This window comes from Phyllostomus discolor, chromosome 13, assembly GCF_004126475.2.
Source record: "Phyllostomus discolor isolate MPI-MPIP mPhyDis1 chromosome 13, mPhyDis1.pri.v3, whole genome shotgun sequence".
Classification (NCBI taxonomy): domain Eukaryota; kingdom Metazoa; phylum Chordata; class Mammalia; order Chiroptera; family Phyllostomidae; genus Phyllostomus; species Phyllostomus discolor.
The window spans coordinates 44,076,153-44,091,806 of record NC_040915.2 but is presented as its reverse complement, the minus strand read 5'-3'; the positions used below and the strand labels follow the sequence as shown (position 1 = coordinate 44,091,806).

Genomic DNA, 15,654 nt, shown 5'->3' with positions numbered 1-15,654 from the left:
CCACAAACTTAAAGGTCATGGGTTTGATTCCTGGTCAGGGCACATGCCTGGGTTGCAGGTTTGGTCCCCAGTCAGGACACGTACAAAAGGCAAATGATCAATGTTTCTCTTCCTCTCTTTCTCCCTCCCTTCCCCTCTCTCTCCCTTTGTCTCTTTAGAAAAGCAAGGAACACAGTGTCCTCAGGTGAGGATCCAACAAAAGCCAAATAAACAGAAAGCTTCTCCGGTCCTCGAGCCCACAGAGTACCCTGCGAATTTGAGAAAGTGGAACTGAGGACGCCGAGAACCACCTTCACCACTCTGTGGCCTGACAATGCAGCTGAGGCCGGCCTGGCGTCTTCCCCCGAGCCCAGGGCAGCGCAGCCCGTGGTCTCGAGGAACCATCAGCTTTGAGGGCTCCATGCGGGACCCCCACAGACAGCCCGGAGCCCGCCCTCGATGTGTGTGCAGAATCCCACATTGATTTTACAGACACTGCTCTCCAAAATGCTGTACAAGCTACATTGAAAGGGTGAAGGTCATTAACCTCTCTGCCCCCTCCCCCCAAAATACCGTTGCTGTCCTCTAAGCATTGACTAACAAATGACCTTCCAGGTTCAAGGACATAGCACAGTGCCCGGCACAGCACATGCATTCAGTAGATACTACAGAACAAATGAAGGAGTCCTTTCAACTTGTAGCCACGGAACAAGCAGGCTAAAGCAATTCCGCTGGCCCTGGCCCTTCCCAAAGGCCAGAGGGGCTTCTTTTCCAGCTGCCACTGGAGAAATCAGGGCAGGTAAACATACCCCTCAGCGAGCTCTTTGAAATGCAGAGGCTTGCAGAAAAATGCGGAGCCCGGAGAAGGTCAGAGCAGATTGTTTTTGCTGTCATTCTTCCCGGGCTCCGGAGCAGTCAAGAAACGAGCAACCCCACCCCCACCCCCACCCCCACCCCCACCCCTGTGAAGATGAAAACCATCAGACTAGGGCGTTCCAGTCAGCAGAGCCTCCCTCAGCCCCACGTAAAGGCGTCGACTTAGTCCCGTTTCCGTTTTCCAAGACAAGGAATGATTTCAGGTCAGAGGAGAAGAAATGCTGGTAAGTCACCAAGTTCATTAACTCCCCGGGAGAGAGAGAACGTGGCAGGCTTAGTACCTATTTCCTCAGCTGTTTGAAATGCCACAGGAGCCCAGCTCTTCCCGACACCCCCCGCCCCCCGCCCCCCATGCCCACTACGAGCACCTGTTGTCTGCCGTCACTGTAATCAGATCCCTTAAATGTGACCCACTCACTTCTCCACTGGGACCTTCCAAAAAGGCGCGGCAGCCTAAGGTCGGTTTCCACCAGAGCGAGGGGGTCACAGCCCAGCCCCCACCCCTTCGCGGGGAGTTCTTTCTAAGTCTCCAGTCTGTCCTCCTCGATTCTGTCCGTCTGTTTCAGGGAGGGGCGCTCACATTCGGAGATCCCACGGCAGCTCGGACTGGCTCTGCAAGCCGTTGGCCACGCTGGCACAGCTCCGGCGACACAGGTCCGAGATGGGCATCTCCTCCGGCTGCCGCGTCTTGGGGCGCCCCGGACGCTTGGGGTTCAGGCTGCAGATTTTGAGGTTGGTGTAGAACTTGGGGAACGAGGGGCTGGAAAAATAATACACCAGGGGGTCCAGCACGCTGTTCATGTAGGTGAAGCTGAGGGTCACGTGGAGGGCCATGTGGATGGAGGGGTCGCAGACGCTGGAGGGCACCGTGCAGAGGAAGTACAGCCGGGCCGACACGCTGGGCAGGTAGCAGGTGACGAACACGGCCGCCACCACCGCGATGAAGCGGGTGGCCCTCCTCATGCGGGCCTGCCGCGCCAGCTGCCGCCTCTGCCGCAGGCTCCAGACCGCCCGGCAGGAGCAGAACAGGATGGCGCCGAGGGGCAGGAAGAACTCCAGCTGGAACATGATGTCGTGCCAGCCGTTGGCCGACTCCATGATGAAGCTCTCACAAGACACGGTGGCCGCTTGCACGCACAGGTGGCTCTCCGTCAGGAGGTGCAGCGTGCCCAGGATGACCGTGGCCCAGAGGGCGCAGACCAGGCCGGCCGCTGTCCGGTTGGAGATGGCGTTCAGCGCGTGGTGGGGGTGGACCACCTTGAAGTACCTGTCCACGGCCACCACCGTCAGGAAGACGATGCTCCCGGCCCTGTTGGTGGCCAGCATGAACAGCGCCACCCGGCAGGGGACGTCCTCGAAGGCCCACCGCCGGCCCCGCAGGTAGTAGTCCGTCCGCAGCGGCAGGCAGATCATGAGCAGGAAGTCGGCCACGGCCAGGTTGAACAGGTAGATCGTGCTGGGCTTCCAGGTCTTCATGTGGAAGCAGAAGCCGCACAGGGCGATGCCGTTGCCCAGGGCGCCCAGCACGAAGAACAGGATCAGCAGCGGGGGCATCACCTGCGCGATGGGGTCCCCCTGGAGGAGGCAGCAGGACCCGTTGTCCATGGCGGCCGGAGGGCGAGCGCTCCGTGTGCCCGGCGGCCCCGGGAGTCCGCGCAGAGAGGCAGACGCAGGCGCTCTGGTCTGAAGGCTGCCGCGCACCCCGAGGCTGCTTTTCTAAGTTCTCCCTGGGATGCAGGTACTTACAGCGCAGACCACACATGGGGGTGGGTGCAGCCACAGGCAAACAGAAACTGCCTCCAGGAAATCACAGCCCCGGGCTGTCCTTTCTCCGGAGCCTTGGTCACAAGCTGCCTGTCCCCCAGGCAGGTCGTCCCTCCGGGCTGTGATGTGCAGGCAGTTTCCCACAAGGGGTCATTCTGGGAAGCGGCCGGCAGGTCCAGGGAGGTTCACGCCGGAGCGGGGTGGAGAGGTCCGGCGTCAGGACGGCTTTTTTCCCCTCCAGCCCCGCGCTGGCTCCACCGACTCTCTGTGCTGGAGAGCACAAAGCTGCCCAGAAGGCACGAAAAGAGCTTGTTTGTCCTTCCCCCCTCCGGGAGGAGAAATACAAACATTTCCCCGGAGGGAGGGGAGCCGTCCTGGCCTGGCCTGGCCTTCGCTTCCCTCCCTAACCTTTGCCTGACTGGCCGTGGGCTCCTCGCTCCCATCCCCTGGGGCTCTCCCGGGCGCTGCCAGAGACGCGGGAGCCACTTCCTGTGCCCACGCCCAGAGGAGACCCAGCCCTCAAGAGTCGGAAGGGTCTGCGGAGGCAAGAGTTTCCGACACCGCACTTGCCGGGTGTTAGAAACCACTTTCTGAGGTCGGTTGGCCTTTCCTCCCTGGCGTTCCCCACAGCCTTACCCTTTGCCTCCTTCCCTGGACCCAGCTGGCCGATTGCACAACCTGCAGCAAGGCCACGCATGTCCTGGTCCTGAAGCCGCCGCCCCGAGGTCTGTCTCCACGGAGCCGCCTCTCTCGGCGAGCCCGTTCCGTTCCCCCCTCTGCGGCTGGCGAGAGAGGGTTTGGCTCGGAGCTGCCCACGGGCTGCGTGAACGAGCCAAACGCCGCGATCAGCGTGCTGTTTTTATTTTATTGTCATTATGTGCTGAGCTCGCCGGTGCAGGTGAGTGAGGGTTGGGCCCGTCGGTCAAGGACTCTACCTCTAAAATGATCACCGGTCGATTACAGGTCAGGGCACGTAACTGGGTTGCAGATTTGGTCCCCAGTTGAGGCACAAATGACCCCTGGTCCAGGCATCATTGCAGCTTTCTCTCTCTCTTCCTCTGTCTGTAAAAGCAATGAAAAAAAAAATATCCTCAGGCCCTGGCTGGTGTGGCTCAGTGGATCAAGTGCCAGCCTGTGAACTAAAGGGTCACTGGTTCAATTCTCACTCAGGGCCCATGCCTGGGTTGCAAGCCAGATACCCCAGTAGGGGGCGCACAAGAGGCAACCACACACTGATGTTTCTCTCCCTCTCTTTCTCCCTCCCTTCTGCCTCTGCCTAAAAATAAATAAACAAAATCTTTTTAAAAATGTCCTCGGGTAAAGATCAAAAAAAAAAAAAAAAAAAGAATTGTCGGTAAAATTAGACTGCCCCGAAGTTGGAGTCTTTGCTAAATTTTCCGGCCGGTTGGTTTCAGATACGATCTGTTGCCCAGGGCCTTTCAGCTCCCAGCTTGGGAGAGGGGTGGGGGGGGAGGGGGGCGGAGCCAGAGGCTGCCTGCTTCCTTCCAGACGCAGATTAGATTTTCTCCGCGGAATCCTGGGCTGTGGCGGACTCCGTTGTCCGCCATCCCGCCCCAGCACGGGCCTCTGCCACCTGCCAGCTGTCAGAGCTGTTGCCTTTCCTAACTGGTTTCTTTTCTTCTAGTCGGTTTCCCATAATTCCTCTCCTACACGCAATGTGATTTTTCTAAAACACAACGATGGTCATATCCTTTTAAAATGTTTTTCCTTTTATTTAAAAGCCAACATTAGCTCCCTTCGATCTGCCAAGGTGATCTCCGTGTATGCCACATGGTTTAAAAACCCAGGACGGCCCTGTTAAAACCTGTATTTCCAGCTCTCTTGGGAAACGGTGAACTCTGGCTACGCTGGGCCAACCATCCCACATAGTAACGACCAGCTGCCTCAGAGAGCAGCTGCCCCCTCAGGGAGGCCAAGATACTCCACTTTGCCGCAGTCCCCACCACTCCCTCGTGCCTGCTCAGCTTCCCTCATGCGCATGCCTGGTCTCTGTGCAGTTTTGAGTTTGTCGCCTCTGCCCTAAGTGAAAGGTTACATTCCTTGGATGAGTGCACAAGGTCCTTTACGAGTGTGCTTCCCAAACTGCCTTTTCCAGCATCATTGTCCTGGTGGCCTCGTGACTTCTCATAAAAAAGCGTGTCCATCAAACATCTCCACGTAGCTCCGCCACGTGTCCGTCCACGAGGTCCTTGGAGACCGTGGTCTTGGCAGAAAGGGCAGAGACTCGGGGTCGCTCGTCACGAGAGCCCACAGCAGCCGCGTTCACTCGGCCTCCCGGGTGATTCTGGGAGAAGGTGTGTTCGCGTATGGGGTGATGAGGACAGGCTGTGACACCCCAAGAGGAGGCTGGCTGGTAACTCCGAATGCCTGACTGGGGCAGGCTGGATTTTTCAGCAAATGGAAAATGCTCTTCATGCTGCGTCCGCAGATGCTGCTGCGATTCTAGGAAAAACCAGAGCTTCCCTTTTCCTGTGCGGCTAACACCTCTCCCTCTCTCTCTTTCTTTCTCCTACTTTTTAAAAATTCTTTAAAATTCTGTTACCATTGCCCCAATGTTTTTTCCATCTTGCCCCTCCTCCAGCCAACCTGCCCTCCATCTACCTTTCTTTCCCCCATCCTTTCTGGCTCATCAGATTTCCTTCCCTTTTCTCTCTGTAGAATTAGCTGGAAGGCACGGCAGATTAGGTTAAGGGAGAAAAGGGAGGTTTCGCATTCTCTGAAAGCCCGTTATCGGCCACGTGTGGGAAGTGGGTACGTGGGCAGTCCGTTTAGCTGGGAACCCACGACTGCTCCCAAGAAACAGCCTTTAAAAATGTGTACCGGGCTTTATTGCTGATCTTATCTTTGCTCCTAGCCATCCACGACAGTGCCTGATGCCAAATGCAGGCTGCATTGATTTAAGGACACTGATATGATATTCTATGCCAACTATGTTTAAAGTTTAGATGTTAAGTTCAAATGTAAAAAGTAAAAGTAAACCAAAAAGTGTATCTAGGGGACCTCCGAGGTGTTTTTGCTAGACGTTTCCGGATCCCCCAGAGGACGAGACTCATGTGCTGTCTACGGCTCAGTGTCTACCGGGGAGGCAAGACGGGCACAGGCTCCGCAGAAGCGGGACCAGCTTGAGTGCGGCTGCTAGGGCAGTAACATGGGTGTAATAAGTCATAGCCTTCATTGGAACATCTCACCTAAAATGTCATATCGTGTGCTTGAATGTGGCATCGTTATGTTACAGAATGACATGCTTATGATTTCGTAGTAAAAGATTTCGTAATGAAAGGGGAACATTATTTGTGCCGGACCCTGTACATAAATAACAAAGAAAAACAAATAGAACGAGTGATTCAGGCAGTATTTTTTTCAAGCGGGGGCAGATATACGACAGAGAGTGGGTGAGATTATTTTAGGCAATACAGAGTAATAGACACATGTCTTTTGACTTTATTGCCATGACTGTATTTGAATGTGTTTCAGAAAATACAAATGGTCCAGGGGAGGCGTGGGAATGAGCGAGTTAACATTTCTAGGGGCGGACAGGGAAGGAATGGACAACGGGGAGCCTGGAGGGAGGCAGGCTGGGGGGGCAGCTGAGAGGGATACTCGAGGAGTCTGAATTGGGAGCCCCTGTCGCCGCACTGTGAGGAACGACCCAGGCCACGCCACCCGCGGGGGCAGTTCTGCGGGGACCCGGAGTTCAGGGGCGGTGGGGAGCCATCTGGGAGGGGGTGGCTTCGTTGAGGTTGGAGGAGCAGTTGGAAAGGAGGGAAGGGAAGCAGCTGACTTCCCCTCCCCCTCTGGTGCTCCTGCAAGCCCCGGGGCCACGGTGCCGCCCTTGTTGTCACCTGGGAGTTCTGCGGGCTCAGAGCCCACATCTCCCTTTCTAGTGCTTTCCCTGAGGAGCCACCCTGGGGGGGGGGGGGGCGTCTGGAGAGCCGAAGCCCACTCCCTTCAGTACCAACTCTTCAGACAAGTTTCTCATCCTCTTCCTCGGTTCCCCAGCAGGCGGAGGGGACGTGGCACCACCCACCCAGCAGCTCTCGCCGCCGCGTGCTTGGTTCCCCCTTCTAACGCGCTCCCCGAGCCCCCAGTCTCTTGGCCACACCCCGGACATCTCTCCACCCACGTTCCTGCCTCCGTGGCTGGTCCACGCCGTGGAGGAATGCGGCCGCCTCCTGATTGGTCGTCTTGCTCCTCCTCCAACCCATTCTCCCAAACTCACCTCTGAGGCCAGTCGCCCGGCTGACGCTCACCTGGCTGGCCGGTGCCCACCTGGGCATGGCTCCCTGCTGTCCTGAGCAGGGAATTCAAGGTGGCCGGGGACACACCACCGAGGGAAAGGGCCTCCCCGTCTCCCACAGGAGCCGCGCTCCCTTTGGGATCCCAATGCTGCCTCACAGGGAGGGACCTTGGGGACCTACGCCTCTCCCCCTGGGCTTGGATAACTCCTCTTCGGTCAGCCTCAGCCTCACCAGCATCTTCCAACAGAACCTTCCGCAGTGGTGGGGATGGTGGGGAGCATCCACGTAGCTCTCCAGCCCTTGAAGTGGGGCCCGTGGAAACCGAATCTTCCATTTATTCCGTTCTAATTAATGTAAACTTGAAAAGCCACGCACGGTGTATGGCCAACATCTAGGAAGTCTCAGACACCACTTCCTCTATTCCCCACAAGCCTTCTGGAATCTCCCTCTCTGGTCTGGGTCAGACCCTGCACCCCGCGCGTTTCTGCCACCCACACAGGCCTCCTCGGTCCTCCTCCTGCCCCCGCGCTCCCCCGCCCCTGTGAAGGCCGGCGCGGGGTGGGATTTAGCTGCACGTGCGCAGACGTGGCCCAGCGCCCGGCATCCAGGGGACACTCGGGAGGCACGTGCTGCTTCAAGGAACGGACGGGGCGCAGGGGACCCCAGCCCTGACTCCAGACCACTGGGGCTCACTGCTTCTCCTGGCGGCGAGGAGACACCGCCGAACAGGAAGGGCGGGTTGGCAGACCCTGGGAACACACCGCCCAGGTTGTTCTGGGCGGGGGGGTGGGGGGTGGGGGTGCACCTCCCCGATGTCTTGTGAGATAACGTGTCACGTTATGCGTGACAGGTGCAGGAAGTGGACATCCCGGCGGGGGCCGCGGAGCAGGCGCAGGAGGAGGAGCGTGAGCGGTGTTCCTCCGCGGCTCCCACGCGGCTGCCTGCCCCCTCCCCGCACTGCTGAGGCCAGGCGTACGGGGGGTGTTCCCACTCCGGCACGATGCCGCATGCCGCCACGTGGGGGTCCTGCAGCCAGGTCCACCCTGGCGCTGACCAGCGTCAGCGCAGATGCCACAGCCCAAGGGCTCGGTCCCAGGAGCCTGACCCCTGTTTCAGATGCCAGTGGCCAGTCGCGAGTCCCCAGCCACCCCCAACCTCTGTCCAACTTGGCTGCCGTCCCCGGTCCCCGGGACCTCCCTCCTTGGATCCCCCCACGTGTTAGGACAGCTCGCAGAGCCCAGGGGAGCAGTCCCGATGTCCGCCGGTTTACTTCATAACAGAGGGCGTGGCCAGGAGTGCAGATGAGTACTGGAGGAAGAGGGCCGCGTGGGGAGCCCTGGGAGGGTCCCCAGTGCAGGACTTCTGTCCCCCGTGGAGGTGGGGTGGTCACCCTCCCAGCCCTCCACGTGTTCGCCAACCCAGAAGCTCTGCATACCCCCCCCCAGGGCGGGGGGGTTTGTGGAGGCCTCCTCACATGGGAACGGTCCACCCTTCACTCCATTTCCAGCCCTTCTCCCGTCTGGAGAATGGTGGGGAGGGCTGAAATTCCAAGCTTTTTTTAAAAAAGATTTTATTTATTCATTTTTAGAGAGGGGAAGGGAGGAAGAAAGAGAGAGAGAAACATCTACGTGTGGTTGCCTCTTGTGCGCCCCCTACTGGGGGCCTGGCCCACAACCCAGGCATGTGCCTTGACTAGGAATCGAACCAGCGACCCTTTTGTTTGCAGGCCGGCACTCGATCCACTGAGCCACACCAGCCAGGGCTGCAAACTCTAAGCTTCTCATCACATCTTGGTGTATCTGGTGACCAGCCCCAAGATTCACCCCAGTTAGGACTCAAGACAGTCCAGGAAACTCCGAGGGGGTTAAGAGCTCTGTGTCAGGGGTCAGGCACAGAGACCAATTTATGTGTATTTCTGATTATTTTACTGGTAGAAATCCAGGGGGTCTGCTCCCCCCAAAATGCTCCTGCCAGGGGCCTGAGTGTATGACTACCCTGTGGCCGCTGTGAGAAATGACCGCGAGCTTGAGGACTGGAAACATCAGGAGTTCATGCTCTTACAGTCTGGGAAACCAGGGGTCTCCCACGAAGGGGCCAGCAAGGCTGTGCCTGCCCCAGAGGCCCTCGGGAAGGGCCTGTTCCTGCCACGTGCAGGGTCTGCTGGCTGCCGGCTGTCCTCGGCTTGCCGCTGCATCGCCCCAGTCCCTGCCCCCGTGGCCCCATGACGTCTCCCCGTGTGCCTCTGAGAAGGACGCATGTCATGGGACAGAGGGCCTGGATCACCCAGAGTGACCTCGTCTCAGGGTCATGGACTTAATCACCTCTACAAAAACTCTCCTTCCGCATAAGGTCACACTCGCCATTCTGGGGGGTAAGGAGGTGGGTGTATCTCTCGTGGGGCGGCAAGCTCTCGGCCCACGGGGGCGGCCTTTTGGGCCCCCGAGGTCCCTTCTGTGCCCTAGCGTTGCAGCGTGCGGGCCCTGGGCAGGAGCGAGGAATGCCGACCGCACGGAAGGTCGAAACAATTTACTGTATTTTCTGCTTGTTTCTGCACAGAAGAGCTGCCAGCTGGGGAGAGGCCGCGGGCCCGGAGCCCACAGGGAAGGACAGGGCTCACTTCACAGTGCGAGAGGGGACCCCACAGACTCTGGCAGGGGAGCTCCTCGCTGTTTCAAAATGAGTCTTAAAAATTGCAAACCATGTTTTTTAATCCATATCAAGTGCAAGAACAATTAAAACGAGACAGGGAGAACTACAGATGCAATGACAGTGAAGAGCTGTATCAACCAGTTGTTGGTGCTTTGACTCAAACTCTGTTAAAAAGAATGCGGGCCCTGGCCGGGTAGCTTGGTTGGTTGAGCGTCGTCCCACACACCGAAAGGTCATGGGTTCAATTCTCAGTCCAGGCACATCCCTGGGTTGAAGGTTCAATCCCCAGTCAGAGCACATACGAGAGGCACTGATAATGTTTCTCGCTTTCTCTCTCTCCTTCCTTCCCTTCCTCTCTCTCTCTCAAATTAATAAGCATGTCCTTGGGTGAGGATAAAAAAAGAAAACAGAAAAAAGAATGTGATATTTGGAAAAATCTGAACACTGATTGGCTAAGTAAAGATATTAAGAAATTCTTGCTAATTATAGTAGGTGTGATCATGACATTTTGGCTCTGTTTAAAGAAAGAGCCTTCTCTTTTAGAAATAGTGAGCCCTGGTTGGTGTGGCTCAGCGGATTGAGTGTTGGCCTGTAAACCAAAGGATCGCTGGTTCGATTCCCAGTCAGGGCACATGCCAGGGTTGCAGGCCAGGTCCCCAGTAGGGGGTGCTCAAAAGGCAACCACACACTGATGTTTCTCTCCTTCCTTTTCTCCCCTGCTTCCCCTCTCTAAAAATAAAATAAGATCTTAAAAAAGAGAAAGAAGTAGTGAAATGTTGTACATGTAATTGTATGACATATGGTATGGGACTCAGAGTTCAACAGGAGAGGGGGGAAGAAATACCAAAAGAGAGGTTATGAATTTTCAGTTGCGATGGCTGCATTATGGAAACACGGAGTTCATTGTTCTACCCTCCCTCCTTGTATATATTTTCCATAAAAAAAACGTTAATTAAAATTGAAAGTCACTGGAATCTTCACCACTGGGGGGTGAGGGACGTAACTCATGGTGACGCCATTCAATTAAATAGTGGGCGTATCGTATAAAGAGTAACAGCGTCCACTGTGGAGCCCACTGTGGGCCGGGCCCTGTGCTGAGCCCCTCTGCAGACCGTGTGGGTGAGACTGGGGTCTTCATGCCGACCCAGAAAGATGCCTAAGGTGCCGTGTTCAATGAACACACATGCACACTCACACACACACACTCTCACTCAATCACACATTGGAGGTGACAGAGCACATACCCCGTTTTGGACGTTAAAAAATAACATATACGCCCTCCGCGCTGGTGGGAATGCAAAATGGCTCAGCGGCTACAAAAAACTCGTTGGCAGTTCTTCAAAAAGTTCAACGTAGAATTGCCGTACGACCCCCCAGTTCCACACCTAGGCATCCGCCCCCAAGAACTGAAAACAGGACTCAGAGCAGTGCCCTTCGCCACCGCCAGAAGGTAGGTGGTGTGATGGTTTATTTTTGTGTGTCCACTTGGCACCAGTTCCACTTGTGTGACCTGGCCTTGGCCACTGAGCCCAGATATTTGGTTGAACATTATTCTGGGTGTTTCTGGGAGAGTGTCTTCCGGATGAGATCAATATTTAAATCGGCGAGCTTTACAGAAAGCAGGTTGCACTCCCCGCATTGGTGAGCCTCGTCGTCCAATCAGGTTAAGGCCTCCGTGGAATGAAGACCCACTCCGCACCCCCCCCCCGCCCCCGCCTCCCCGGGGCCAGAAGGGATCCTGCCAGCAGGCGGCCTTGGGCGTGTCTGCAGCGCTGTTCCTGGGTCTCCAGCAGGTTTGGGACTCCCCAGGGTTCATGTTCACGTAAGCCAGACTCTCAACACCTCTCTTGTTTCTGTTTCTCCAAAGAACCCTGAGTAATACAAGTGGAAACAACCCAAGTGTTTAACCAGCAGACGAACAGGTAAACAAGTATATACTCACAGTGAAATATCGTTCCGCCACAGAAAGGAGTGAAGTACTGATTCATGCTACGAAATGGATGAACCTCGAAAACATTCTAAGTGAAAGGAGCCAGACGCAAAAGGTAACCCGTTGTGTGATTCCATTTAATGAAACATCCAGAATGAAAATCGTAGAGACAGAAAGTAAACTCACGATGGCGGGGGCCTAGAGGAGGGGCACTTCGGGGAGTTTGACTAAGCATTGGTGCATTTCACCGCAAAATTAACAAAGTACCTGCCCCATCGGGATAAAATGGTGTCATCTTTGGAAATTAATCCCCTTTTATACTGAATATTTATGCGCCTCTAGCCGCAGAACTGGTTGTGTCCTTGTCGGGCCTGCGTTGCCAGAAGGGCAACCGACCTCATTAAACACCTGCTTTCTGGAGAAGCAGAACAGGTTGGTTTTCACGGACCTCGGTCACACCTGCTCCTTCCCCATCATCGCTGCCCCTCTGTCTCCCTGTGGGCAGGGCTTCTGGGATGAGGAACTCAGATGATGGGGTAGTTTTGTGCTGTTTTTGTCTTTCCAGCACCCATGTGCCCTCCTCTTGGCATCAACCAATCCCCTGATTTCCTTCGGTGGTGACTCATCCATCCCTAAGGTTTGACCAACTCTGAGGTTTGAAAGACTTGAGCTTCATCCGTCTCTAGGAACAGTCACGTGACCTGGCCTAGCAAATCAGAGCATCCCAGCCCTGCGGCCGCTGTGACTGGCCCAGGGATGGGCACAGGACTCAAAAGGCTAATGATTTACCCACTGTCGTCCTCCATCTGGGCAGTTCAAACAAAATACCATAGACTCGGTGGCTTTTAAACAACCGAAATTTATTTCTCACAGCTCTGGAGGCTGGGAGTCCAAGATCAAGGTGCTGGCAGAGTCACTGTCTGGTGAGACCCCGCTGCCTGCCAACTGTCTGCTCACTGTGTGCTCACATGGAATAAAGGGAAGGGAGCTCCTGGGTGCGTTTTAAAAAAAAAATATTTTACTTATTTATTTTTAGAAAGAGAGGAAGAGAAGGTGAAAGAGAGGGAGAGAAACATCAATGTGTGGTTGCCTCTTGTGCACCCCCTACTGGGCACCTGGCCCGTATCCCTGACATGTGCCCTGACTGGGAATCGAACCAGCGATCCTTTGGTTTGCAGCCCGAGCTCAATCCACTGAGCCACCTCAGCCAGGGCATGGTTCTCAGCCTTGCAGTCACTTGGGGGTTTCACCAAGCTGTGGTTTGTTCAGCAAGACCATGCTATCCATTGCGTGTGCTGTCACGGGGAAACGTGTTGGGAAACTCTGGGCTTGCACGGGGCTTCCTAACCCCCTGTAAGGGCTGCCGGAGCCCTAATCCCTGCGCCCACTCCTCAGGACTCATCGGAAAGTGACACTCCAATCGAAACCGGCTTAAACAACAATGGGAAGTTGTCGACTTTTATAACGGAAAGGCCCAGGGTTTGAGCTGCCCTCGGATGTGCTGGGGTCAGGGGTCCAAGTCCCTATCTCCCAGCTCTGCTCTCCCTCCTATTGCCTTTCTTCTCAGGCCGCATGGTGGCAGGGGGGCTGCCAGCATCCTCCGAGGCTCAAGTCCAACCGCAAGGAGCCTCTTTTCTAGAAGCTCCCTCAAAGTGTTCTGGGATTCATTCAGGCTCATTAATCTGCACTGGAATCAACTGGTGGCTGCGACCATCAGGACACCACGTGCTGATTGGGTTCGGCCTGAGTCACGTGGTTCACCTCTGCTCCCGGGGTTGGGCAGGCCCAGTTGGAACACACGGGTAATGGACGGGGGGAGAGACGAACCCCTCCAAACACAAGCGGACCTGTCCCAGAGAGAGGGTGCTAGAAAGGCAGTCCCCAAGTGTCTGCTGTGCCCCAAGTGACCACCTTGAAAAGGCCCAGAAAGAACCAGGTGAAAGAGAATGTGTGGACAAGAGCCAGTCCATCCCCAAGAGTGGGAAAAAAAAAAAACCCACCCCACGATTCTAGAGAAAACAGATGATGTTATGATGTGTGGCATGTGGCGAGGGGCCACTTCCACCTCAAGGAGCCAGGGAAACCGAGTTTTCTTCGCTAGAAGACTTCTCAGAAAGCGAGTGAGTTCCATTAGTGCGGCTTCCTCCCAATGACGTGGCGCAGCTTGCAACACCGCTTCCCTGTGGCCCCTCGGCCCCGGTTCACTTCCGACCCCTTCCTCCAGGCCTGCTTTGCTGGAGCGCAGGCTTGCTCTGGTCTTAAAGGAAATATCTGGTTTTCTGGCGGCGTCACTTAGAATGCAGCCTGTGGTATAACAGAAAACGCTACTGCAGCTAATTAAGCCAGATGGCGGGGCGGAGGGCTGGGAGGGGGCGTGCGTAGGGTGTTTGATTTTTCACAATAGGAGGCCCAGCAGCGAGAGCGAGACAGGCGGGAGCTGATATGGTGACTCAACAATGCTGTCAGGGACACAGGCTATTTATACTTTCCTGCCCCTGACCCTTGGCATATGTACCTTTGTTCCCAGGCCGCGCCACTCCTGCTGCGGGCTGGCTGTGGTGCTACAGCGCCCACCAGCTGTGTTCGTGTGCAGTCGGAAGGAGGGAGACAGGTCACAGCTCTTTTTTTTTTTTTTAATGTGAGCCCTTGCCTTTTTATGTGAAAAGTGATACATTTTTTATATATATAAAATTTCTAAAAATGGTGACTTCCATTACCATCGAGTCCCCTTTTATAACCCCCTCCGCCCAGCAACGGGCTTCGATGTTACCATCTGGGAACGAGAGACAACAATACCTAGTTTATATCAGCTACCAGGTGGCAGGCTGCTTAGTGACAGTGGGTACTTTGTCACTGGGTTCCCGGTGCCTAGCACAGTGCTGGAGCACAGTGGGAACCAAGAGAGTTTTGTGGAATGAATTCCCCTGGACTCTGTACCTCCCAAAGAGCAGGTCCTGGGCGAACAGGGGGAGGTGGGTGCCAATAAATGGAAGCGGCGCCCTGGCCGGTGCGGCTCAGTGGATGCAGCGCAGGCTGTGAACCGGAAGGTCGCCCTTGGATTCCCAGTCTCAGCACATGCTTGGGTTGCTGCCCAGGTCCCCTGTTGGGGGTGTGCGATCAATACTTCTCTCCCTCTCCTTCTCCCTCACTTCCCTTCTCTCTAAAAATAAATAAATAAATACATTAAAAAAAATAAATGGAAGCTATTAGTATTGGAGTCGGAAGCTATTATTGTTGGAATCAAACGTGCTTGGGAACAAGATCTTCTTTCACTGATGTCATCCACTAGGGACTCTTTGGAGGGAAAAGGCTCTTTTACTGAAGAAAGATGTCCGGGTGGAGGCCACTCTGGAGGAAGAGATTATGCCAGATGGAGTCTTGGGCAGAGAAAGTAAGTTCTGAGCAGAGAATGTAACGATATTAGTGGCGGCGGCGGCTGAGGCTGCGAATTAAGTTGGCAGGGAAGGAGGGGCTTGGGGGAGAGGATAACGCAAAACAAACAAAAAGAACGTCCCCCCCATTTTTGTCTTAATCTTTCCCTAATCGCCACAGCCCTGCAAGCGTTGTAGTGCTGCTCCCACGTTACGAGTGGGACCCAGAAGCAAAACTAACACGCCCGAGCGTGGGCACGTCTCCCAGGCTCCAGCTCCCTGCGGGGAAGCCCCGGGATGAGATCAGGGCGGACGCACCACACCTGCAAAGGCAGGTAAACACGGAGAAGGCGACGAACACGCCGTGAAGGTGGTGGGATGGTGGGCGACCAGAAACACCTAAACAGCGCTGACATCATCTTTTAAGGAATAATTCTGCCAACGGAGGAACAGGGTTGAACGAAACCAAACGCTTTTTCCAGCCGCGACCTCCCCGCGGAGGACCGACTTATCCCCCGGGCTGAAGACTCCAGGATGCACCCCAGACTCCGGGGCAAAGTTCTGGCTCCTTAACCGGGGTCCCAGCGGACTCCGCGGCACGTTTCCGCGGTTCCAGCCAGCAACACCCCGCCCCGCCCTCGGCGCAGTCAGCCCGCCTACCACTGGACCGCTCCCGCGGTTAACGAGCACCGCCTACTGGCGGCCAGACGCTCCACCGCTCGGCCCCGCCCACGAACGAAGCGCGCATGCTCCCCAATTCCTCTCCGCCTTCCTGGCTTCTCGCGACAGCCGCCCGGAGGCGGCCTGAGTCTCGCGATAAAGGCTC

At 55.8% G+C, this 15,654-nt stretch overlaps 1 protein-coding gene across 1 annotated transcript; it reads right to left on the bottom strand.

Moving 5' to 3' along the window:
* Positions 1-746: 746 nt before the first annotated feature.
* HCAR1 (hydroxycarboxylic acid receptor 1) lies at positions 747-2,591 on the bottom strand. Its single transcript, XM_028528370.2, has one exon. The coding sequence runs from the start codon at positions 2,458-2,460 to the stop codon at positions 1,432-1,434; it is 1,029 nt and encodes a 342-aa protein (XP_028384171.1). The 5' UTR covers positions 2,461-2,591; the 3' UTR covers positions 747-1,431.
* Positions 2,592-15,654: the final 13,063 nt, after the last annotated feature.